This window comes from Planococcus citri, chromosome 5, assembly GCF_950023065.1.
Source record: "Planococcus citri chromosome 5, ihPlaCitr1.1, whole genome shotgun sequence".
Taxonomy (NCBI): Eukaryota; Metazoa; Arthropoda; class Insecta; order Hemiptera; family Pseudococcidae; genus Planococcus; species Planococcus citri.
The window spans coordinates 66384217-66409644 of record NC_088681.1 but is presented as its reverse complement, the minus strand read 5'-3'; the positions used below and the strand labels follow the sequence as shown (position 1 = coordinate 66409644).

The 25428-nt window shown below is 34.3% G+C and overlaps 4 protein-coding genes across 5 annotated transcripts; 3 read left to right on the top strand and 1 right to left on the bottom strand.

Moving 5' to 3' along the window:
* Positions 1–44: 44 nt before the first annotated feature.
* LOC135848755 (polyamine deacetylase HDAC10-like) lies at positions 45–5148 on the top strand. Of its 2 annotated transcripts, none has more exons than XM_065368740.1 (16): positions 45–519; positions 595–775; positions 902–999; positions 1116–1289; positions 1368–1560; positions 1732–1791; positions 1873–1962; positions 2526–2641; positions 2720–2958; positions 3038–3104; positions 3224–3305; positions 3376–3468; positions 4119–4252; positions 4326–4461; positions 4539–4653; positions 4744–5148. In XM_065368740.1, exons 1-16 carry the CDS (start codon positions 407–409, stop codon positions 5013–5015), a joined length of 2163 nt encoding a protein of 720 aa, XP_065224812.1. In that variant the 5' UTR covers positions 45–406; the 3' UTR covers positions 5016–5148. The 2 variants fall into 2 exon arrangements, with proteins under 2 accessions (XP_065224812.1, XP_065224811.1); XM_065368739.1 differs by lacking the exon at positions 1732–1791 and adding an exon at positions 1636–1695.
* A 1316-nt stretch (positions 5149–6464) lies between these two features.
* On the top strand, positions 6465–7815 carry LOC135848760 (histone deacetylase 6-like). The gene is made up of 5 exons (XM_065368747.1): positions 6465–6646; positions 6733–7008; positions 7085–7243; positions 7322–7450; positions 7526–7815. Exons 2-5 carry the CDS (start codon positions 6775–6777, stop codon positions 7580–7582), a joined length of 579 nt encoding a protein of 192 aa, XP_065224819.1. The 5' UTR covers positions 6465–6646; positions 6733–6774; the 3' UTR covers positions 7583–7815.
* A 193-nt stretch (positions 7816–8008) lies between these two features.
* Positions 8009–14724, bottom strand: PIG-Z (phosphatidylinositol glycan anchor biosynthesis class Z). The gene is made up of 9 exons (XM_065368741.1): positions 14359–14724; positions 13975–14225; positions 13675–13900; positions 13427–13592; positions 12816–13149; positions 12500–12728; positions 12165–12416; positions 11890–12084; positions 8009–8658 (listed from the first exon to the last, which is right to left on the bottom strand). The coding sequence occupies exons 2-9, from the start codon at positions 14108–14110 to the stop codon at positions 8265–8267; spliced, it is 1932 nt and encodes a 643-aa protein (XP_065224813.1). The 5' UTR covers positions 14111–14225; positions 14359–14724; the 3' UTR covers positions 8009–8264.
* Positions 14725–17630: 2906 nt separating this feature from the next.
* On the top strand, positions 17631–25033 carry LOC135846265 (polyadenylate-binding protein 4-like). Its single transcript, XM_065365257.1, has 10 exons — positions 17631–18124; positions 18210–18403; positions 18479–18595; positions 18672–18833; positions 19253–19369; positions 19444–19638; positions 19717–20083; positions 20178–20566; positions 20650–20754; positions 24497–25033. The coding sequence occupies exons 1-10, from the start codon at positions 17926–17928 to the stop codon at positions 24584–24586; spliced, it is 1935 nt and encodes a 644-aa protein (XP_065221329.1). The 5' UTR covers positions 17631–17925; the 3' UTR covers positions 24587–25033.
* The last annotated feature ends 395 nt before the right edge of the window (positions 25034–25428 follow it).

Here is a 25428-nt window from a genome sequence, read left to right as displayed (position 1 = left end):
AACTCATACGACACAAACACTTCAAAACATTGATTGATAAGAAACGTTGGTTTTTGAATTTTTTTTTTTCGTTTCCTTCCTCAATTTAAATTAATTTACTTCTTCAATAATTTAGCAGTTATTAGAATATAATTTCAAATGCACGCTCGTTTAAATAATTCACCAAGCACCAATGTTGATATGATTTAAAACGAATTAAATTCGATTAAATAAATTGCTCGAATTATGTAATCGAGTCAACTGATAAGCTCTCTCAACACCTAACCTCACAAGTATACGTTTTTATCTCTAGTTCTTCGTCATTTATTCCGAATAATCCATCATAAATTCAGTCATCATTTCATAATTTTCATTATTCCTTCGTATTTTGCTTCGTAAGTGAACGATATTTGTACCAAAAATCAAAATGTCTAGCACCGAAACTGCCATAACATTCAACGAAGAAATGACTAAACATCACTGTTTATGGGATCCAAACTACCCAGAATGTCCTGAACGGTTTAGCCACGTCTTGAAAAGGTACTCAAGTATATTTCATTATCAAAACACAATATTCTATTGATTTTCAACATTAATTCGTACGAATATTCGTAGATGCCAAGAGCTCGGTTTAGTATCACGATGTCGAAGAATTCCTACGAGAGAAGCTACGAACGCTGAGATCTTGACCAAACATTCGCCGGAAACGATTACTTTACTGGAGGAATGTCAGAGTAAAGATGCCGAAGAACTGGAGAAAATTAGTTCGAAATTCGACGCTGTTTATATTTGTCCGGTACGATCATTTGATCAGTTCTGTGAACGATAAGTCAGGAGTAAATGAGTAATTCTAGCCATCGGAGTACTCTCAAAACCGTAACATTTTGGAGTAATTTTTTGTACGTTTTTTCAACATATCTAGGAAACTTTTAGATTAGCTAAGATGGCTGCTGGTAGCGTGATAGATTTGGTCAAAGAGGTATCCGAAGGAAAAGCACGAAATGGAATGGCCATCGTAAGGTAAACTGAACAGAATCAAATCGATCGTTTAGTAAACTAGCTTCGGTCACGAACGATGAACTCTTCGGTAACTAGATGCTCTTCGAACGATTTATAATTTTTGAAATATTTTCCAGACCTCCGGGACATCATGCTATGAAATCGGCTTACTGCGGATATTGTTTTTATAATAATGTAGCATTAGCTGCTGATTATGCTTTGAAGCATTGCAACGTATCGAAGATCTTGATCGTTGATTGGGACGTGCATCATGGTCAAGCTACTCAGCAGATGTTCTACGATGATAACAGGTGCATCATTCGTTCGATTAGGTATTTCTACTTCATCAGATTCGAATTGATTCTTTGTTGGTAAATTGTCCAATCTAGGGTCCTGTACTTCTCAATACACCGCTTCGAATACGGTACGTTCTGGCCAAATCTTCGTGAAAGTGATTACGACTACGTTGGCGAAGGAGCTGGTCTCGGATACAACTTCAATGTGCCTTTGAACAAAACGGGCTTCGGTAATTCCGAATACTTGGCTATATTCCACGAGCTTCTGTTACCAGCAGCCATCGAAGTAAGTGCTTGACGAAGCCACCTAGTACACAGATAGCTTTCTGTGGCTGTTCCAGCTAATTTAAATTAATTACAGTACGATCCTGATTTAATAATCATCTCTAGCGGATACGACGCGGCCATCGGATGTCCGGAGGTACTTGTATAATAATTCGTATTTATTTATTCGTAGTTCGAACCGAACCTTGTGTTGGTATCTGGCGGTTACGATGCGGCCTTAGGTGATGAGAAGGTATTAGAATAGTCTGTGATGTGGATCTGGACCGAAGTTCGATTTCAATTTAATGTACGATGTTGTTTGCAACCATTTCAGGGAATGATGAAAGTTGAACCGGCTTGCTACGCTTATTTGTTGAATTCTTTGAAAGCTTTGGCTAATGGAAAAGTTGCTGTTGTGTTGGAGGTAAAGATAGTTTCATGGTTTTCTGGCTAGAAAGAATAAAGTTGATGTATGGTTAATATTTACCGGTGTTAGTAAATTTAGTTCGAACGATGAATTCGAAATTACAAATATTTTCGATATTAATTTACAAAATTTCAATCTAGAGCTCACTCGTACATACAATTTCTCGATTTCTTTTTCAAAATCCAGACTCAAAATCAAACCACTGAATTACTCATTGTCACTTGTCAGAAAAACATCTCCATTTTCAAAATTCAACTTCGTTCAATTCATAGCAGAAAACTCAAAAATACAATTTTTATTTTTTTTCAAAAAAATGTTTTCTTTTTTAAATTCAATTTTCTGACATCATTAGGGCGAAGAAAAAATTTACTCAAAAAAAATCTGACAATTCTCAAAACAGTTCGTAATAAAAGCTTCAAGAATCTACGTTGAAACTTGGAAGTATTCTTCATAAAGTAATGAAATTGACACTAAAGAAGCAATAATAATATCGAAAATATACACCTCATCAATCATCGAAGAAAATAAAGAAACTAACAAAAATTCTTATTTGTTCACAGGGAGGATATTTTTTGAAATCATTGGCTGAAGGAGCAGCTCTAACCCTGAGAGCTCTTCTAGGAGACCCATGTCCAAATATAAATCCTTTAAGCGAACCAAATAAACCAGATGACAAGTAATTATCACATTACAAAACCTCATTATTACCACAGCATTTTAATTCGATCAAATAATTTTTTCCTTTTTTTGAAAGCCTTTTAGAAACGATTCGAAACGTGATCCATAGTCATCGACCTTACTGGAAATGTTTCCAAATATACGATACATTTTCACCTTCCAAGCTTCCTCTACCTTCGAACTGCCATAATCCTACCATAAAATTCGAATACGACGAAGAACCTTTGGAAGTTTTCCCTACCAGGGAATGTTACCCTATTGTAACCGAAGATATAAAAACATATTTCAACGACTGGCTCGATGATCTCATTGAAAGTATGATTTCAAATGTAAAATGAATAATATTAGTTGCATTCAGTTGTTATTTGTAAAGATTAATTAAATTCTATCCTAGGTACCATTTTACGTTCACCAAAACATAAATGTGCTTTAATTTCTGATCGAAATGAATACCCAGTTTTGTAAGTAAACTACATATGTACCTAGTCATTTTAACGGTGAAAAAATAAACCCAAATGTTACCATAATCCATAATAATTAATTCGTTTGATTTTTAATTTTTTTTTTTTTTTTTTTGAAGACTCGATTATATGATTCAAAATGGAAAATTCGTTCGAGAAGATGGTAGCTGTGATATCGAATTATTTTTCAATGCAATTAAAGTAATAAATTGCTTAAATTTATTTCATTTGTTTCATTTTTCAGCAACATAACGTTTCTATTTTCTTTTAGTCCAAGAATGTTGATTGGGAAATTAAGGAAATGCCGAAAATTGACGTTCAAGAACAGAAGAATAATTGTTTTGTTTCTCGATCAATTCTAAAAGTAATTTAGCTATCAAATAATCTTCAACTAGGTATAAAAAAGAATTTTACGTAGGTAACAAGTTAAACAATAACGAAAATTTCAGCTTAGTGTTTCAAGTTAAGAACACGCCATCATTTTCCTTTTTTTTTTTTTTTTTAATTGTTCAGACAGTAAAGCGTTGATTAAGTAGAATAAAAGAAACGATACAGATTGATTTTCAAAAGCAAAAATATCATAATTTTGTAACTCGATCTTCTACCTATTTCAAAAACGTTCAAAATATGGAATTTCGAATCAAAAAATTCCAAGTGAATGAAAATAAATACCTACGAAATTTCGAAGTAGGTATGGAATAAAATTCTTCAGATGAAGTCAAAATGAATTGATGAAAATTTTGAAACATTATCTACTCAGCAAACGCGAAATTAAATAAATTTTAATTCAAAAACTAATTAAGTACTCAAATTGAATCGAAAATTTTGATAACTTTAAGAGAATTTTGGTTTGGATTCTTTTTTTAGAATTACCTACTCAATGTTAATCGTTGATTTTTCATTTGGCAGGCAATTCTCTCTCTTTTGAACCAAACAAACCGGTTCTTCTCGAATTTCTAATCGAAAGTAACGATGAAAATACCTATTTATCTCATTTCCTATTTCTATTTTCAGGCAATTCATCTTCTCCAAACCGAACAAACCGGTTCTGTTCTAATCGAAAGTAACAACGAGAATACAAATCCTTCGGAATTATCATCCTACATTGAAATTCTGAGCAAATATTACGATGAATCGAACATTAAAAAGTGAGCTGAATATTTCAGTCAAACTTCTTAATCGAAATATCCATTAAATTCAATTAATTCATCGACTTTACAGAGTATTCGTGATCGATTTACATTACTGCGAAGGTCAAAATTATGACGTGGCAGGAAACATACTCAATTTTAGAATCAGCAATAACCTACTCGATTACAAAAAGGAAACAAATAAAATTGACTTGAATTGGCAGAAGGTAAGAGGGGGACGATGAAATACTAAAAATACGATCAATTTTTGATGGAAATTAATTACTTTTCGTGTAAATTTCAGATAAAAGTGGAAAACTGCGATTATTTGAATGTATTTTTCAAAACAGTGTTGCCAGTAGCGTACCAGTTCAGTCCTCATTTGGTGGCTGTTTTCATCAACTTTGATGATATGACAAGTAATGATTATTTCAATTTGAAAATATTGTATTATTCCTAAGGTCGAGTAATTTAACTGGCAAATGATTACGTCATTTCATATGTTACAGAGAACTCAATTACTCCTGAATTAGCCAGCTTTTTGATCCACTGGCTGAGTTCTTTCGCTCTTGGAAAAGTGATGGTGATTTGTAGAGGAACAGAGAGCGAATCTGCCAAAACTGCTTTCCTACAGCTGAGCAGAACATTGGCAGGAGAATCATTACCGAAGCTGACAAAATTCGGTGATCGTTATGAAGGTTTGGAAATTATTAAAGAATTAAATGATCGAATAGATGAGCAATGGAAATGTTTAAATAAATTTGTAAAATTTCCACAGTAAACTTTTGTACCTATTATCTACCTAGCTGTACTTTTTTGTTTACAATTAACATCGTTGTATTGTAATCATACTGTTTACGTTGAAAATATAATACCTACTCTTGAAAATAAAATTGGTTCGTCATAATTTTGAAGTGTTGAGTATTTTATTTGAGAAATCAGCCTTCAATTACCTATGTAATCATCTCATTATTTCAAAACAGGGATTTGCAGACTGGAAACATGCATCACCATCGAACTGGAAAGCTAGAAAATTCCTACATTCTGCCAATTCAAATGATTTGGTTTCTATTTTGTAATTGAATATGATTATTGACTCATTGATTCTGCAATTGAGTAAATTACCTTCGAGCACAGAGGAGTACAATGATTGAATCTTTTGTGTTTGTATTATCGCCAAAGTGTAATCTTGTATCTTGAGCATCGAACGACTGATTGAGTGATTGATCTACGAATTCCCAAGTTGATGATTAACCTAACAATAAGTTCTGAAATTATAGTGATTTAGTTTCAAGCAAATGATATAGCGACTACCCTAGTAATAGTGTTCGATAGTTTACTTTGAATTTCGTAGTAGGTAAGGCTGGAATGGGATCGAATCGCCGGAACCACCATTTATATCACTCAGCCGGAATTAACTCCGGATCCGGAGGAAGGTAGATAATATGTTGAACTTTTAGAGCATATAACTGAATCCATACTTATTCGATACATTTGATCTATTGTGGAGTAATAAGATTAGAACTCACCGAAATATTATCCGATGGAACAATGATGGGAGGATGAGATTTCAGATCTCTCCTTGCAGATGAAACGATCACTATTCACTTCGCGATCGCGAACTCGCAAACTATGGAATTCGACAGAAATCCAGCCGAAATACGAATCGAAACAATAACGATAGGTAAATTAATTAATAAAAATCGCGAACAAAAACAATAAACGAAGATCAAACACCTCGAATGGAGCAGATCTCACTCGAAGAAAAACCTTCCACCAGAACTTTCTTCTGGTAGAATCACACTCTTTTCATTATCGCGATACTCGAAACTTGGAATTTATTACAATTCCAGCCGATAATAGGAACTAATTAACTAAATCACGAACAATTAAATGAAAATCAAACACCTTACGAAGATCCAACTCCGACTGACAAAGTATCTCACAATGTGCCTCAAAAAGAGCGCGAGACGCTAAACTTCTAGAAAGTTCCATGGAGAAATAATTCCATAAGGGCGGGAAAACTCCAAAAGATCATTTTTCCAGCTGACCCAGGCTCCTGCCGGGTCATTTTTCCAAAAAATGGGCAAAAATTTTGAATAGGCAAAATCAAGATTACGATTTACCATAAATTTCTCTCAAAATTACCGGTAATTACAACGTAATTACGGTGATAGGAAATTTAAAATTTTTATCAATTCAAATTTAGGTTTTGGCTATGTGTCAGCACTGATTTAATGATAAAAAAAAATCCAAAATCACTGGATGTGGATTTGGAATTTTCAAAATTTTCTGTTACAGTGATTTTCGTCATAAATTACAGCTCTTTTCGAATTTCCCAGTGAATTTGTGAAATGATCAAGTCGAAGTATTGATAATCCGAACCTACAAGTCATCGTATCTGATCTTCGAGTAAGTAATGAAAAATTGCCAATTTGAGCAAAGCATAACTTGTCCTCATTTCGATCGTTCGAGTCATTGTTTCTATATTTTTACAGATTCTATCTCCCAGTATTCTATTTGAATTACGTATTTCCAACATGAGCGATAAAGAAAGCGATACGAAGCCGAAGGATAACGACGTAGCGAGTAAAAGTCGTGTAATAGTCGAGCAATCAAACGCAGTCGAAGCCGGAGCCGAACTCAGTGTTTCAAGTTCCGGTGCAGAGGCTTCGAGTACGGTTTCGTTATCTCCTCAACCGGGTCCATCTTCGTCCTCCATAATGTTTAGCGATTTGAAAAAAGTACAATTGATCTCCGACGATGATATTCAGGTATACAGGATCTTATCATCACTAATCTGTACCATACACCTAGATCGAATCTAATCTTCTCGATGAATTATTGCAGTATTTCTTAGAAGATAATGCCTATGCAGTTGTTCCTGTAGCTGATTGCCCTCACATGTCGGTCATCCAACCTTTACCTGTTGCTGAAATCAATATTAAAGCACCTTGTACCCGGTGTGAATCCACTCAAGAGAATTGGATTTGTTTAACGTGTTATGCGGTTCGTTGATCGACTTGATATAATGATTTGTGACCCTTGTTTTGCCAATTTCATCATGTTGATGGTTCTTTGTTACAGGTTTATTGTAGTCGTTATGTGAATCAGCATATGGTGGAACATACGCAAGCCGCGTCCCATCCGATTGCCTTAAGTTTCAGTGATATTTCTGTATGGTGTTACAGTTGTGATGATTACGTAGAGAGCGATGTAAGATTTTGATTCAGAGTAGCCAATTCTGCGTTTGTAATGTGTTTCTATTTCTAACTTGATATCATTTTACAGGCTCTGCATCAAGTTAAAAGTGTCGTTCATCAAGCTAAATTCGGTATCCCGTCTTAGGAAAGATTATCTATCAAATATGTTTTAGAAAATACAAACACAGTTCATTCTTTTTCGTGCTCGTAATATTTTTATTTTGTTTCATATTCGATGTATCTATCTTTATAATTACGATCGTTGCTAACTAATTCGTCATTTCTTCTCCTATATTATTTTCCTGAAATCGAACAATTTTTTTTTTGTTGAACGTTATTGGAAATTTACATCATTAAACCATTTTTTGTTCTCTGTGATCGAATTATTTTGTTAATTTCGAAAACCACTCGTACGTTTGATATTAGAAGTGTTCGTAGATTATGAATCAGTTCAATAACTAATCACGTTCATTTGATTAGTCGAACTTGAAAAAAATCATCGAATATTACGATTTTCTGCGTCGTAAAACATTCCACAGTTTATCCATAATCGAGAAAAAAATATCGCAGATTCAAAAAGGAAACATTTATTGCGTTTAATATATTACAATATTTTTTCAAACAAGCAAAATTCGATGACCATACAAAGACGTATAAAAATGACGAAAGCGTAAGGGAAAAAAAAGAATAAACATACAATATATACCAACAACAAAAAAATAAACCCTCGCAGTTCGAGGATTACAAATAAATACATCTCCTAGTCCTCAAATTCACTCAAGCCTCTTACAAAAATTATAATGACTAGACGTTGCCTAAAGTGAAAACTAGAAATTACTGAATAATTCACTAAAACTGGGATTGTCTTCAGGCGAAAAATATCCACTAAAAGGATCCTTTTGATCATTACGAATAAACTTGACAGATCTAAGTAGTACCGCGTTCAAACCTATTTTGTTCACGAGCTCGTCGAGCTGAGGGAATGCCTCGGTGGAAACATGTAGTAAGTAGTAATATGAGATTACATATTTTACTTTCAGTCTTTTAAGAACAGCATGACTAGTGAAATTAGTAGTGAGAGATGTTGGAAACAGAAAGTACACGAAATCGTCATGGGGTGGGTGACGCTCCACAGATTGAACGACTGCTTCGAGTAATTTCATCGACATGTCGAAATTCGATGATGATGGAGGGTAGAGTAGAACGTTCGATCGACCTGGTCTGTAAAGAAAAAATTATTAGTGATTGAAGTTGAAAAAAATTCCAAGCGAGGCTCGAACTCAATTGGTTTAAAAATAAGAATCCTTCGTAGTCAAAAAAGCTCAAAAAATCATATAACGTGAACAAAGCATTTTAATGTAGAAAAAAATGACCAAAAAAAAACAGAAATTTTGGAATAATTGAGATGTTCTGGTTTTCAAATTGAAAAAGGTTGATTATTTTACAACTTTTTGGTAAAAAAGTGAGAGTTTTTGGCAACTTTCGACAATAAAGTGAAATTTTAACAATTTCTGACAAAAATTGAAATTTTTAGAAATAAGTGACATTTTTCGAAAATTTTGCTAAATTTTGACAATTTTGGGCAAAAAGCAACAATTTTAGAAATTCTAGCAAAAGGAAGGGATTTTTGGAAATTTTTGAACAGAAAAGCAAAAGCGAGGCTCTAGGAACATTTTTCAAAAATCTAAAAAAAAGTGAAATTTTTCAGCAATTTTGCTAAATTTTGTAAATTTTTGGTAAGGAAGAAAGAATTTAACAATTTTAGCAATAGGAAGGGCTTTCTGGAAAATTTTGGTATACGAGACATTTTGTCACTTCTTAGCAACAAAGTAAGATTTTTACAATTTTTGGAAAAAAAGAAAGACTTTGACAATTTTATTTTGCAAAACGAAAGTCTTTTTGAAAATTCTTTGAAACAAGTGAAATTTTTTTAGAAATTTTGCTAAGTTTTGTCAATTTTTGGGGGAAAAAGGAATTTTAGAAATGCAGCAAAAGGAATAGCTTTTTGGGAAATTTGTAACAAAAAACGAGACCTTTGAACAATTTTTGGAAAACGGTGAAATTTTATAGCACTTCTGCTATATTTTGTGAATTTTTGCCAAAAAGCAAAACTTAAGATAATTAGCAAAAAGAAGGATTTTTTAGTAATAATTCGCAAAACGTGACATTTATTTGGTAATTTTTGGTGAGAAAGTCGAGATTTTTGAGCCAATTTTTTTGAAAAAGGTGAGACTTTTTTGGGTGAACGAAAACTTTTAGCCATTCTGCTAATAAGCAACAATTTTTGTTCATTTTTGAGAAAGCGAGAGTTTTTGACAATTTTTGGAAAAAGCAGAATTTTGAAAAATTTAACAAAATGACTTTTTTTGGAATTATTGACAAAAAAATTATACGTTTTTGGCAATTTTAGGCAAAAAGGCGAAACTTCTGGATAATTTTTATTATAAAAACGAAACTTTTTTGGGGGAAAAAAATGTTTGCTAAAAAGAGAGGACTTTGAAATTTTTCGTCAAAAAGCAAGTCTTTGACAGTTTTTGCAAAAAACAGGACTTTTTTGGCAATCCTTAGTAAAAAGTGAGATTTTATCTCAATTTTGGAGAAAAACCCGAGATTTTTGATCAATTTTAAGAAAAAAGTGAGATTTCTTGAAGGAATGAAAAATTTTAGCCATTTTGCTAAAAAGCAACAATTTTTGTTTATTTTTTGAAAAAGTGAGAATTTTTGACAATTTTCGGAAAAAGCAGAATTTTGAAAAATTTAGCAAAACGACTTTTTTGGAATTATTGACAAAAAAATTATACATTTTCGGGAATTTTAGGCGAAAAAGCGAGACTTCTGGACAATTTTTATTATAAAAACGAGACTTTTTGAGGAAAAAAAAAATGTTTTCTGAAAAGCGAGGACTTTGAAATTTTTTGTCAAAAAGTAAGACTTTGACAGTTTTACCAAAAAACAGGACTATTCAGGCAATCCCCAGTAAAAAGTGAAATTTTATCTCAATTTTGGAGAAAAAGCCGAGATTTTTGATGAATTTTAAGAAAAAAGTGATATTTTTTGAAGGAATGAAAAATTTTAGCCATTTTGCTAAAAAGCAACAATTTTTGTTCATTTTTGAAAACGCGAGAATTTTTTGACACTTTTTGGAAAAAGCAGAATTTTGAAAAATTTAGCAAAACGCCTTTTTTGAAATTGACAAAAAAATTATACTTTTTTGGCAATTTTGGGCGAAAAGGCGAAACTTCTGGACAATTTTTAAGAAAACAGTGAGATTTTTTGAAGGAATGAAAAATTTTAGCCATTTTGCTAAAAAGCAACAATTGTTGTTCATTTTTGAAAAAAGCGAGAATTTTTGACAATTTTTGAAAAAAGCAGAATTTTGAAAAATTTAGCAAAACGCCTTTTTTGAAATTGACAAAAAAATTATACTTTTTTTGGCAATTTTAGGCAAAAAGGCGAAACTTTTGGATAATTTTTGCTAAAAAGCGAGGACTTTGAAATTTTTTTGTCAAAAAGCAAGACTTTGACAGTTTTAGCAAAAAACAGGACTTTTGTGGCAATCTCCAGTAAAAAGTGAGATTTTTTTCTATATTTGTATTTTGGAGAAAAACCCGAGATTTTTGATCAATTTTAAGAAAAAAGTGAGATTTTTTGAAGGAATGAAAAAGTTTAGCCATTTTGCTAAAAAGCGACAATTTTTGTTAATTTTTGAAACAGCAAAAATTTTTTTGACAGTTTTTGGAAAAAAAAAACAACACTTTGACAGTTTTAGCAAAAAGCAGTCCTTTACTTTGGTACAAAACGAGACATTCAGGATATTTTTTAAAAAGGTGTGAAATTTAGGAAAAAAGAAAGACTTACAATTTTTATTAAAAAGTGGCATTTTTTGGCAATTATTGACAAAAAATGGTACTGACTTTTTCGCAATATTTGTCGAAAAAATTGAACTAAAATTTAATAATGAAAAGTCACGACTTTTTTGGCATTTTCTGGCAAAAAAGCGGTGCTTGAAGATCATTTTTTAGAAAAAATACAAATTTGTTGGAATTTTTGCTTCAAAACGGCGAGATTTTTGCAATTGTAGTGAAAAAACAAGACTCAGACATTTTTGGAAAAAATATGAAATTTTTCAGCATTTTTGCTTAAAAAAAAGAGAATTTTAGACAATTTTTCGAAAAAAGAAAGACTTACACAGATTTAGTAAACAGCAGAACTCTTGACAATTAATAAATTGTAAAAAATGGTACTTTTTCGCATTACTTGTCGAAAAAGCGAGGTTTTTTTCTATTCATCAGTGAAAAGTCGAGACCTTTTCTAGATACCTAATTATTGTAAAAAATTGAAATTTTTTGCAGAAAAGCGACAACTTTTAGCATTTTTTAAACGAGAAACGAGACTTTGTAATCGAGTACGAGCCCTGCTATAATATACGTGCTTTTAGAGATTGTTTTTTACCTCCAGGTCTGTCCATCGTAGATTGTAGCTGTGAGTAAGGTTTGTGGTAGAGTATAAGTATAGCTGGGTATGACATGAATAGGAGCTGCATCTTTGATATCCTGTCTGATACTCGTAATGTGATTTATCGACGGTAAAATTCCAGCTTGATGAAGGAAACCAAAAAAGAATACCACCCCAAAGTTGCAAACACACCTAAATAAATATTACACCATATAATACACATTTTGCACTCATATTAATGATACTTTTTATCTCGAAAAATCTACACGTACCATACGAAAAACATCACTTTGGAGAATTTCGTGCCAAATAAACTCTTAAACGAGTACTCCTTGTCTTCGGCTTTATTATTCATCTTCATACCTTTGAGGAAAATCATAGGTAAGATGAGTGGAATGAGGAACCGAGGTTCTTGATGAGGTGCTAACGAAAGCACAGCCAAAGGAATGATAATCGAGCCGAACATTAATCCGCTAACGTGGTCGAATTTCGGTAAATTGGAAATTCTTCGATGTATTAGAATGCTGAAAAATACGTTAAAAATGTATCAAGTCACAAAATCGAACACTGAAAATAGAATCAAAATTCAGTTTTAAAAAACGCATACTTGAAAAAAATAGATGCAATCATGTACAAAACGCTGATTCCCAAGACATTGAAGAGTAACGGAATATTGACCAGAAGATGTAAGTATCTAGGATGTAATCCATGTTTAGCCAAGTTCTCGGCATAGAAATTATATCTGAGAAAATTCAAAGGAGTGATTTCCAAACATTCGATGAATCTAGTCAAACACATTCCTAATCCATCGTTGGTCAACATATCCAATGCTTTATCTACAAAATCATCGACATTCTTATTAGTTCAATTTTTAAACCATTTGAAACGACATTTTGAAGGAAAAAAACATGAATCATAAATACCTCTTTTATAATAAATCGTATCTCCAACGACTAACGCAGCTGCCAAAGGTACAGCTACCGAAAGCAACCAAGCAAACCTCAATTGCACCGTATAATAAGAGATTTTTCTCAACGGAAATCCTCTATAAAGCCAGAAATGTATCGGAGCGATTGCGAACGCCAAAAAAGTCGGTCTGTTAAACATCCCAAAAACGGTCAAAACGCTTATTTGCCAAAATCCACTATGATTATGATGCGAGATACGTTTCAATTGACGTAAAATTAACACTTTATCTCGAGGACTGGTGGAGGCGTTTTCCAAAGAAGCTTTTAATTTATCTTCGACAGGGAATACCTGTAAAATAAACGGTACTTGGAAATAATCGATAAAGTTTATAATTAGTTATAACATCGTTTCGCTAAAGGGTATCAGTTTTCAGCCACGGAGAAACTTTCGTTAATTGATTTATACCATAGTTTCGTGTCATTCAAAGGCGTCAATTCGTACGATTATCATCGTATCCGTTGCAGATACGAGTAATTAAAGACACTAGATGTAAAGTTTGGTGTAATTTTCCCCTACGAGAAACGAAGCGATGTTTTTTCTTAAAGTTTCTACTTTTTATACGTACTTTTTCCGATTCGATGACATTTTTCACAATCACGTATAAAAGTAAGGAAAACAAAACCATTTCTACGGTGTTTGAAAACGTCCTCGTAGCGAAAACCAGCATAACACAGGACGATGCTAACAAAACCAGTCGTCCACTCACATCGGTATTATACATTCGACAAATTCTGAAACAAATTCAACGATTAATTTCTACGTCCTTCGAGACAATATTTTCGACATAAACTAAGATAACTAATAATGGGATACCTGGCTAAAGAAAAATCCACCAAAAAAGACAAAATACACATCACGATTCTGGGAGGAATGACTAGCAAATAAGGTGAAACTGGTCCGTGAAATTGGAAAATTTGTAGAAAAACTTTCATTATGTAGCATGGCACTCCGTACAGTAAATATGGAATAAAGGAGTTTCTGATCGGATACTCGTCATCGAATTCCCAAATTTTGGATCTCTTGATTTTATAAACGTCTCCTGAAATTGAAAGAATAGATTAAAATAAAGAAAATGATGGATTTAATACAAAAATAAATGGGTGGAGAGAATACCCAGCACAACTTCCAAAGATTGGAAATATTCGTCAGGATGGATGTATCCAGTTTGAGGAGCAACAGCGAACAAAATTCGAGTGCAAATTAATCCGGCGTGTATGAGTAACTCCGCTTTATGAGAATTTTCCTCCATGGTTCAAATTTGAGTATTCTTGGTTACGAAATATGAGATTCTTTTGAGTCTAATTCTCATCCATAGAGAAACTGGAGAATGATCTCGGTGATAGTTCAGTGTCCATTCTGTATAGCTGTAAAAATAGAAGCCCTTTAGAATCAAATATAACTATAAGAATCGAAAAAGGATATAAAATAGCAAAATTTTTAATACTACAAAGGATACTACATATTTTAGCAAATAATTTAAATAAAATGCAACCATACCCACAACATTCATTGCGATAGAAAAAATTGAACGCAGAAGGGAGCTGAGCCAATTTTGCTTGAAATCTGAATACACTTTGAAACGTAAATTGAGCTGACCATAATGAATATTATGAGAATTTGTTAGAACAATGGTCAATTAACTAAATACGACTGAATCAGATTTTTTTCGTAGAATTTCTCCAAATTTTTCGGCAGTTCTGAGAACTTTGCAAGTTTGCAAAGCGAACAATTTGTCACTACGAATTAAATCATCAAAATAACAGCTCAATAGAGCTCAATGCTCCTCACTTCACCGACGATTTTCCCGGAGAAAAACCAAAGGAAAAACTGAACTTCCTTTGAGGACCGGAGGGGCTGGGGAGGGCAATAACAACTCAAAATTATCGATAATTTTCTTCGTTGAACGAATGATTCGGTTCGGTTTCGTGGAAATGAATCTTTCGACTTTCGATGCGATTGGTGTAATTCTCGCGTTATTTCGAGAATTACGGAAAGTACCGAATGCAGCTAACCTAACCCTTTTTGTTTGAATAGTTTGAATATTGAATTTGAAAAAATGAAAAATGAAAATCTTTGGGCCAAAAATAAGACGAAATTGAAGAAAACAAAATTTAATTTCAGATTTCACCAAATAAATTGACCAGTTAAAAATTCGGATTTCATTTTCAGCAGGATTGAGATTTTTTTGTACATTTTATGACCTGGAACCTGCTCTAATTGATCAAATCAACTCAAACTTAGGGAATAGGGTTCTTTTAGGACTTCAAATTGACCGCCGCAGTTTGAAGGGTTAAAGTTGAAAACTACAGAAAGATCATTTTTTTGGAGGGGCATACTATGACTCCAAATAGATGAAAAAGGTCCAAAATCATACCATTGGTCAGTACTTCCATTGTGATCAACATATCCAAATTTCAGCTTCCTAGGTCATCTCCACCCCGTTTAAGATGGGAAAAACTACATTTGACCCCAATTTTTGACCCCCTCACCCCTAAAATTGATCTAGAAGGTCCAAATTTTCAGCATACAATGGGAGGGTGCCCCATGAGTGATTATTGCCGGTTTCAACCTTCCAACTCTATTTGACCTCTCTCCAGGGTCAAAAGGTGGATTTTTGGTCTATTTTATTTTATGTGTTTTTCAATTTTTCAGACAGCCTACAGCCCCACCTAGAGGGTCCAAATTCTCACAGTACAATGGGAGGATGTACCTAAAGTGTCTTTTGCATGTTTCATTCAACCTTCCAACCCCATTTTTACAGAAAGGTCATTTTTTTAAAGGGGCATAATATGACCCCAAATGAATGAAAAAAATCCAAAATCATACCACTGATCAGCATCCTCATTGTGATCAACATATCCAAATTTCAGCTTCCTAGGTCACCCCCACCCCAATTAAGGTGGGAAAAACCACATTTGACCCCAGTTTTTGACCCCCTCACCCCCAAAATTGATCTAAAAGGTCCAAATTTTCAGCATACAATGGGAGGGTGACCCATGAGTATTTATTGCAGGTTTCAACCTTCCAACCTTATTTGATCTCTCTTCAGGGTCAAAAAAGTGGATTTCCGATTTTTTTTGCTGTTTTACAATATGTTTTTCAATTTTTCAGACAGCCTGGCCTGTGGCTGTAGCCCCTCCAAATTGATCTAGAGGGTCCGAATTTTCACAGTACATTGGAAGGAGGATCACTGGAGGAACACTGGATGTATCCCAAGTGCCTTTTGCTGGTTTCAACCTTCCAACCATATTTGACCTCTCTCCAGGGTCAAAAGAGTGGATTTTTTTGCTATTTTACGCGGTTTCCAGTTTTTTAGACAGCCTGTAGCCCCCCCCCCCAAATTAACTTAACCTGACCTAGAGTGTCCAAATTTTTACAGTACAATGGGAGGGTGTACCCGAAGTGCCTTTTGCATGTTTCAACTTTCCAACCCAATTTGACCCCATGGCGAAATCGCTGGCGGGAGGGGGGGTTTATATGTATCACAGTAATTTTGTGCCGAAATTTTTGTGCTACACACGAAAAAAATTCAAGTTGCCACCCTGACAATAATTTTCATAACTTTTTCAAAATCATATAAAATTTCTCAATTTTTATAGAAAATTTTAAGTAGGTAAATAATTTGTAAAAATTATGAAATTCGTCAATTTTAAAAATTAACCACAAACATTATGTTTGTGGTTAATTTGTTAATTTTTTTAATTTTTTGAAAAATTTTATTCAAGCCATCCGTTGGCATTTTCAAGCTGTTCTAAACAGTTGAAAATTCTTACAAACTTTTAATGATTTTATTGTGTTAATTTATCTAAGCCTACTTGGTTTTTACATGCAATCCAAAAGTTGATAAAATGTCAACTTTTGAACTTTTTCAACTTTTCAGAAGCACAGAAGGGCAACGATTTCGTCCATGGTCGAATTAATGAAATAAGTTGATACCTATTTGCATTCAACGTTCCCAAAAACCATGTCACATGATTTTTTTCAATTTTTAGTAGATTTGAGGATCCATTCAGATTTACAACGCAGATTGGTCTCATGAATTTTGCACGAATTAAAAAACAACGACTATAACTAGGTCGATGAAGGTGTAATGCAGTAATACAGAGAACAAGTGAATAACTGAATCAGATTATTTCGTGGAATTGTTTTAAATGCAACGAAAAGAGAACCTGAAGTGAAACAATGCCTACCTAATTTATTTTAATTTGTCATCATAGTCATCAGGTCATCACTGTAGGCCTACTCGCCGAGCGTCGACAATTTTCAAGGAAAAAGATTGAATTCTCATTTCTCAGCAAAAAAAAAAATTAATAATAAATAATTAATAATCATTATTTATATGACTCGTAAGCACTAAGCAGAGAGGATTTTCCATTTTCCCCTCATTTTCATGGAAAAATTGTCCCTTGCCTTGCCTCAGACCAAATTTTGATGACCCCTTATTTTCAAGTTTTATTGTTATCTTTCACTTTCAATGATGCAGGTAATACAAACGTAAAAAGTAATGTCTAAATTTTATTTATTGAAAAAGAAAAATGCATTTTTATTGTCAATCGAGCGTTAAACATAACAATTTTACAAATTTAAATATTCAAATTAATCATAAATTACAAAAACACACCGCTAATTTCGCGAAATTAAGAAAAAAAAGTAAAAAAAGTGAATTTCAGTTTACCTACTTAACGTACCTATTTGTCAAAAGTCACCGCTTAGAGAATTTTCACGCCGCCGTTTAAGCAGTCTTGCTTCCGTAATGAATTCCAGCGTTTCACATTTTTTCTTCACGTAGGTTGCACAACGTCTGCGCTCTGTGCATTAATTATGTTATAATACACTTTAAAATATAAAAAAATATAAAAAAAATAAAAAAATACCAAAAAAATTGTAAAATTAATATCCTAAAACAAAAAAAAATTACGAGTAGTGCGTTAACGTCAGTGAATTGTGTGTTAACTAGTTCGGAAGCTTGGTCATCGTGCAACGTTTCTCTCTCTCGGGTAATATACGCCTAATTTTATACCTTTTTTTGCGTTTAAGAGTAGTTAATCGTACAAAACAAGCAAAATGAATACCGGACCCGGCGGACCGAATTACCCAATGGCTTCGTTATATGTCGGCGATCTACATCCAGACGTCACCGAATCTATGCTATTCGAGAAATTCTCCACAGCTGGACCTGTACTCTCCATTCGCGTGTGTCGTGATATGATCACACGTCGATCTCTCGGTTATGCCTACGTTAATTTCCAACAACCAGCCGATGGTAAGAATACATCAGATTCTAAAGTAATCGTTAGCCTATCACTTCAGTCGCTAATCTGTGGTACTCGTTGTTTTCTTCTTCGCAGCTGAAAGAGCTTTAGATACTATGAACTTCGATACGTTGAAGCAAAAACCTATCAGGATAATGTGGTCTCAACGTGATCCATCTTTGAGAAAATCCGGCGTCGGAAACGTATTCATCAAAAACCTGGATAAAAGTATCGATAACAAAGCCATGTACGACACGTTTTCAGCGTTTGGAAATATTCTCAGTTGCAAAGTACGTAATATTACATTTCGTAACTAGCCTATTTCATCATCAAGTCCAACTCTATCGATTTCTTTTCATTCTTAGGTTGGTCAAGATGAAAATGGTGCCTCAAAGGGATACGGATTCGTCCACTTCGAAACCGAAGAAGCTGCTAACAAGGCTATCGAACGTGTCAATGGAATGTTACTAAACGGCAAAAAAGTAACACACGATGATCGTTACTAGCCTAAACTAATATCAATTCGATTTACTAATCTACGTATCATTTTATCATTAGGTATTCGTTGGCAGATTCAGAACTCGTGGAGAACGTGAGAAGGAGCTCGGCGAAAAAGCCAAATTATTTACAAATGTGTACGTTAAAAACCTCCCAGAAGACTACAGCGATGATAAATTATACGAACTCTTCGAACCATATGGCCACATAACGAGTCACAAAGTACGTACTGTAGTAATATTCTGACTTCGTATGTGTTTTCATAACATTTCAGTTACGTCAGTTGGGATAAAATGTTTTACCCACGTGACATTGTATCGTATTCAGTTCAGCGATATTTCGTTAATTTTGTACAATGACTCGGTGCTTGGTAAATAAATACCGATGTCGTTTAGTAAACATGTAACGATCACCAGATGCATTTTTAAATTCGACTAGATTTTTCAACGATGGAATAATTTAGATAAAGAATACTGCTGCTTTGATAAATCTTACGAAAATAGAATATTTATCGATAACCGAGTGATTTTCAGTATTGATAGTGGAAATTTCTTATCATTTGAGTCACGATTTTAATGATGAAGACCAATACCGAGGATAATGAATGTTTTAATCTTACGTAGTACATTTTTGTTTCACAGATAATGTTCAGCAACGATGGCAAATCAAAGGGATTCGGTTTCGTTGCATTCGAAGATCCAGAAGCGGCTGAAAAAGCGGTCCAAGAATTGAATGAAAAAGAAATCAGCGATGGCAAAGTACGATATTCTTTGCCCATCTCCGCATGAACTACCGTTCACCTTGAACTAACCCAATTCTAACTTTTTTCCAGCCTTTATACGTCGGACGAGCTCAAAAGAAAGCTGAAAGACAACAAGAGCTACGTCGTAAATTCGAGCAACTGAAAATAGAAAGACTTAACCGCTACCAAGGAGTAAACCTGTACGTTAAAAATCTAGACGACAGCATCGACGATGAACGTCTCCGTAAAGAATTCCAACCCTTCGGTTCCATAACTAGTGCAAAGGTACGTATCAATTCGTCGAAATGATGTTATCTGTGAAGTGATTCCAGTTCGAATACTAATTTTTCTGATTTTTCTTAGGTTATGTTGGAAGATGGCCGCAGCAAGGGTTTCGGTTTCGTGTGCTTCTCGAATCCGGAAGAAGCCACCAAAGCTGTGACCGAAATGAACGGCCGTATTGTCGGTATTAAACCATTGTACGTTGCGTTAGCTCAACGCAAAGAAGATCGTAAAGCTCATCTGACGTCGCAGCACATGCAACGTATTGCCAACGTGCGCATGCAACAAATGGGTCAAATGTTCCCGACTGGTAGCGCTAGCGGATACTTCTTACCGACGCTGCAACCTCAACCGCAACGATTCTTCGGACCTACACAGATGGCGCAGATTAGACCGCAACCTAGATGGCCAGCGCAGCCTCAAGTCAGACCCAATGCTCAAGCAGCAAGTAAGTAGCCTACTTAATGATCTGCTCCGGTAGAAATTTCACTCCTTAGGCATTACTCGAACTATGACTAACATCCATCTATCTTTCCCCCTAGGTTACAGCATGCCTGCACAATTCCGAACGCAGACCAGAGTACCGACAACTGTAGCTCAACAAACCTTGCGAACAGCCGTGACCACGAGAACGCTCAACACGCAACCGATACCGTCGCGTATTCCACCAATGGGCCAAGCTGTATTGGCCGCCTCCGGAGCTTCAGCCGCCAACGCCGCTGCTGCCGCATCCAATAGACCGCAGCCGTTCAAATACACATCGTCTGTTCGTAATCCACCCCAAGGCGTACCTGCTGTATCTCAACAAGCAGTCCAACAGCCGGCCGTACATGTCCAAGGACAAGAGCCACTCACAGCTACCATGTTGGCCTCGGCCGATATCAACGAACAGAAACAAATGCTCGGAGAACGTTTATTCCCGCTTATTCAAGTTAGTCTTCTGAATTCGATGTATTGAACCGGTTTCTATGTTTACAAATTTAATTTTTATTTTCTTTCGTCTTTGTTTTACAGAGCATGTACAGCGATCTGGCTGGAAAAATTACTGGAATGTTGCTAGAAATCGATAACTCCGATCTGTTACACATGTTGGAACACCACGAAAGTTTAAAAGCCAAGGTAAATTTTATCGTAGAGTTCTCAACCTATAAGATTTCGAGTTTATTCAACATTATCGTGATTTTTATATTGATTCGAAAAAGATTGTTTGAGAGTAGAGTGGATCCCTTTTTAGAAGTCTGACTTTAATTCGCTTTATCCTTCGAATCAATTCATTTTCACTAAAATTAATTTCTGCTTGAAAATTTTCTCACTTTTCCTCTTCCCTTTCTAATTTTGGTAGGCGTGAATCGTTTTAGACTTCAAACGTCAGAGTACTTTAAATTCCCAAGGTAGTCGGTTAGGGAATTATCTGTCTGAAAATCAGCTTTTCTGTCTTGATTTCTGCTACAGCTAATACTCGTACCATAAGGTTAATCTTAGATCCAAAAAAGTGAAAAAAATTCATCTAATAATACTCGAAATGATGGCTGAAGTTTTATTTATCCATTGTTTGTGAGGCATCCATTAGGGTGAGTCGATTTGGAACTGTCTAAATTTGAAACAGTTTAGCAGAAAATGCAATCAATGAAATTTCTACTTCTCTCTTTCAAGCCCAGAGATTCTAAATTCTAATTTTATCAAAATTTTGAAAAAAATGTATCGAAAATTGTTTTACTTACTTTTCAGTTTCATCTCCCGTTTAATTTTTTTTTCGAGTCTTCAAAAGATTTTTCTAATCACCTCCCCCCCTCCTCTTTTACTCTACTATTCAAAATACCCCACGACAACGATAATTGTATTTTTCAAACTCTTAATATTTGTGAGGAAAGAGAAGGGGTAGAAAAAAATCGTCAAAAATCAGTTTGCTGGAAAAGTATGCTAATTGAAAAAAATCCGAGGAAGGTAGAATTTTGTGACCCACGTTGCTTTCTCACCCCTCACCCCCCCCTCATATTGATAATGTGACCATAAAAAATAATTTTTTGATGTGAATGTATCGACTATCGAACCTTACTCTAATTTTCAAAATATGTTGGGGATTGTTTTCTAAAAATTGAATGTAAAATTTTATCAAAATGACGCAATAATATTGAGATTTTCTCCTCCCCTTACCCCCCTCCCCTCCACCCCAAAAAAAATATATAAAAGAATTGAGATTCAGAGATTTCAAATGTTATTTTTAAAAGCATATATTTTTTCTGAACAAAAATGCTCTGGAAAATTTGGAAAAAATTGATTTCTTATCACTTCGTATACATCTTCTTTTCACTGATTTTTCTCGAGTTCTTAAAATGGCAAGGAATAGTACTTTTTAAATAAATTTCCAATCCCCCCCCCCATGAAAATCAAAAGAAACGTATTTTTCCACCCTCTCCCTTTAAAATTGAACTACTTACCTCAAAAAATATTTTTTCAAAAGACAGTATCTAATATTATTTCGACTTTAGTTTTATTTTGAAAAATGTTTCAAAATTTTTTAATGGATTATTTTTGTAAAACTTTGAACTTCTAGAGAGATCATCATAGGTTGACCTGAAAATAGTGAAATGTTATCAAAAAGACATTGCAATGTCAAGAGACTCCCCTCCCCCCTTCAATTGAAGCCCAGAGATTCCAAATTTCATTTTTCCTGTCAACTTTTCGAAATAAAATACACCGAATAATGTTCAAAAAACCAATTTATTTTTACTTTAATCTCTTTTTTACATTTTTTTTCTTTTTTTGAAATTTCCAAGGAATACGAGTAGGTACATTTTTTGAGAAAATTCTTTCGAATCCTACCCCTTTGGAATTTTCCAAAATACTTTGAAGACCAAGGGAGCTGCATTTTTCTCTTGAATGTGCCCCTAAAGAAAGTAGAGAATGCTTTCTATTCCCTTTCACCCCCCCCCCCCAAAAAACCACGTACTTAACAAAGAAAACTGAATTCTTGCCAACTACCGTTTCCTCCCCTCATAAAAAATGAACTGAAAAATACTTTTTGTACGGAATTTTTCAAACCTTACAGAGGTAGATCGAAAGGTCATGCAAAACTTCAACACCTGTCAAAATCTCAAGTTCTAAAGTGCGTTTTTCGATTTTTGGTGAATTTTTGAAAATCCAATTTGGGCTAAAAATTGAGGGAAAAAATCAAAATTTTACCAAATTCACCAAGAAAGCTGAAATTTGGGATATACCGTGTTTTCGACATGCCAAATCGATTGGAAACGGTTTCAACCCGATTTGAGCAGTTCTGGAGCCTCCAGCAGATTTTTGAAACTCGAAATTCCCACAAAATTCCATCAAATTGGAGTTAAAAAGCTGAAATTTATTCTAAAAACTAATTTCGATACGTTACGAAGTACTGCAGGTGAATTTCAAGTCGTTTTGGAGCCTCCAGCGATTTTTTGAAAATTCCTGAAGCCTCCAGTAGATTTTTGAAACTTGAAATTCCAGCAACATTAATTTATCAGATGGAGTTGGCAAGCAGAAATTTATTTCGCAGACTACATGGTGGTTTCAAATGGTTTTGAAGCTTCCAGCTACTTTTAGGAAATTTCAATTATCCAAAAAAAAAACGCCATATACCTAACCTTTCAAAAAGTCGCTGGAGGCTCCAAAACGACGTGAAATCCACCAGCAGTCAACTTCATAGCGTATTGAAATTAGTTTGCAAAATGAATTTCGACTCTCCATCTCAGTTTGAAGAAATTTCCCCAATGACTTGAACCCACCTGAAGTCGTCTTCGGAGGGTGTTAAAATTGGAGTGTAGAGTAAATTTCGGCTTTCCATCTCCATTTGATGAAATTTTGTGAAAATTTAAAGTTTCAAAAATCTGCTGGAGGCTTCAGGAATTTTCAAAAAGTCGCTGAAGGCTCCAAAACGACTTGAAATTCACCTGCAGTACTTCGTAACGTATTGAAATTAGTTGTTAGAATAAATTTCCGCTTTTTAACTCCAATTTGATGGAATTTTGTGGGAATTTCGAGTTTCAAAAATCTGCTGGAGGCTCCAGAACTGCTCAAAACGGGTTGAAACCGTTTCCAATCGATTTGGCATGTCGAAAACAGGGTATATCCCAAATTTCAGCTTTCTTGGTCAATTTGGTAAAATTTTGATTTTTTTCCTCAATTTTAGCCCAAATTGGATTTTCAAAAATTCACCAAAAATCGAAAAACGCACTTTGGCACTTGAGATTTTGATAGGTGATGAATTTTAGCATGATCTTTCGATCTACCTTTGTAAGGTTTGAAAAATTTCGAGCAAGTCCTATGTTGAAACGCAAAATCTGCCATTTTCTGCTGACCTGTCAATCAAAATGGCCGCCATTTTGTAAGTAAGGCCAACTTTTTTTTGGGCAAGTTTGCTTTAAAATGTTCCTTAGGATGTCCCCTTTGAGAAAAAAAGGGGGGGTGCAATTACTCCTATTGTCATATGCCGGACTATACGGTTTTTGATATTTTCTTGCTAGGCTTCCTCCTATTTTCTGCAACTCTGAAAATTGATTCTCCCTGGTTTACATTTTCTTCTCCTCCTCCCCCCCGGCCCAATGAATCAGCTTTGGGAGAAATTCATCGGATGTTCAACTTTTTGGGGTTAAGTTTCGAAAACGAAAGTTTGAAGAAGCTTGGAATATTATTTAACTCCTCCCTCAGGCCTAATATCTTGTTTTAAAACAATACAAGGAGTTTCAGAATTTTTTTTTACAACACTCGGTTATTTTGGAAATTTTCCACTGTCGAGTCATCAACTAGGTCTATGTGTCCAGTTCATTTTTTCCCAATTTCTGTGAAACTTCTCGTTGTTATAAATTATTAATATTTGCTAATTATTTCTCAGGTGGAAGAAGCAGTAGCTGTATTACAAGCGCATCAAGCCAAACAGGCTGCTGCATCGATTAAACCTGCTCAAATTACGGCCGCCGAATAATAATAAAAAAAAAAATTGTTCGAGAATATATCAATCTTCAAAACCACTCTTTTAATTTTTTTTTCTTTCTGTTTCGTTTGCCAGTTTATCTGTGTAATTTCTTTATTATTATATTCGGTCGATTATCCGTGTATCTTATTTTATGTTTATTTATTTATTTTTTTCTTTTTCCGTTTCTTTCTTTTTTATTGTCTAAAACCCGTGAATTTTTTTAAATCTTAAATCGGGTTTACAATTAAATAATTTACAGATATATCTAATACCTATTTAACGAAGGAGCAATACTGTGTACTTTTTTTTGTATGGCTTTTTATACCTTAGTACATGTGTATTTTGCTCTATATTCTTGAATTTATTCTCTTTTTTTTCTTCTTCTGAAATGTATTGAATTTATTATTATTTTTTTGTGAAAATTTTTCAAAAATAAAATATATCTCGACAAAAAAATTGGCTTGTTAATTGGAAACAGTTTTTTAAACTTGTAGTTGATTGATATTCGTATTCAGCTTTAGCTCCTCTAAAAAGTAAAAACCTCAAAATAGCACGTCACAAGATTTTTTCAATTTTCATCAGATTTGGGTGACCAAGCCTAAGGTGTGCGTTAGAGGGGCTTACAATTACATCAAAAAAAATAAACCATTAATGTGCGATTGTGCGTATTGGTGAGGTCGAATCCAGAGACGAACCGAAGTGGTTTCTTAGGAGGGAGGAAGGAGGAAGGGCAAAATCGCAGAAAATGGCAACTCTTATTACAAAAATTTCCAAATTCACCCACTAAAAATTTACAGGCATGTTTTGGTGCCTAATTTTGGAAACGAGAACAGAATTGTCCCTAGCGAAGC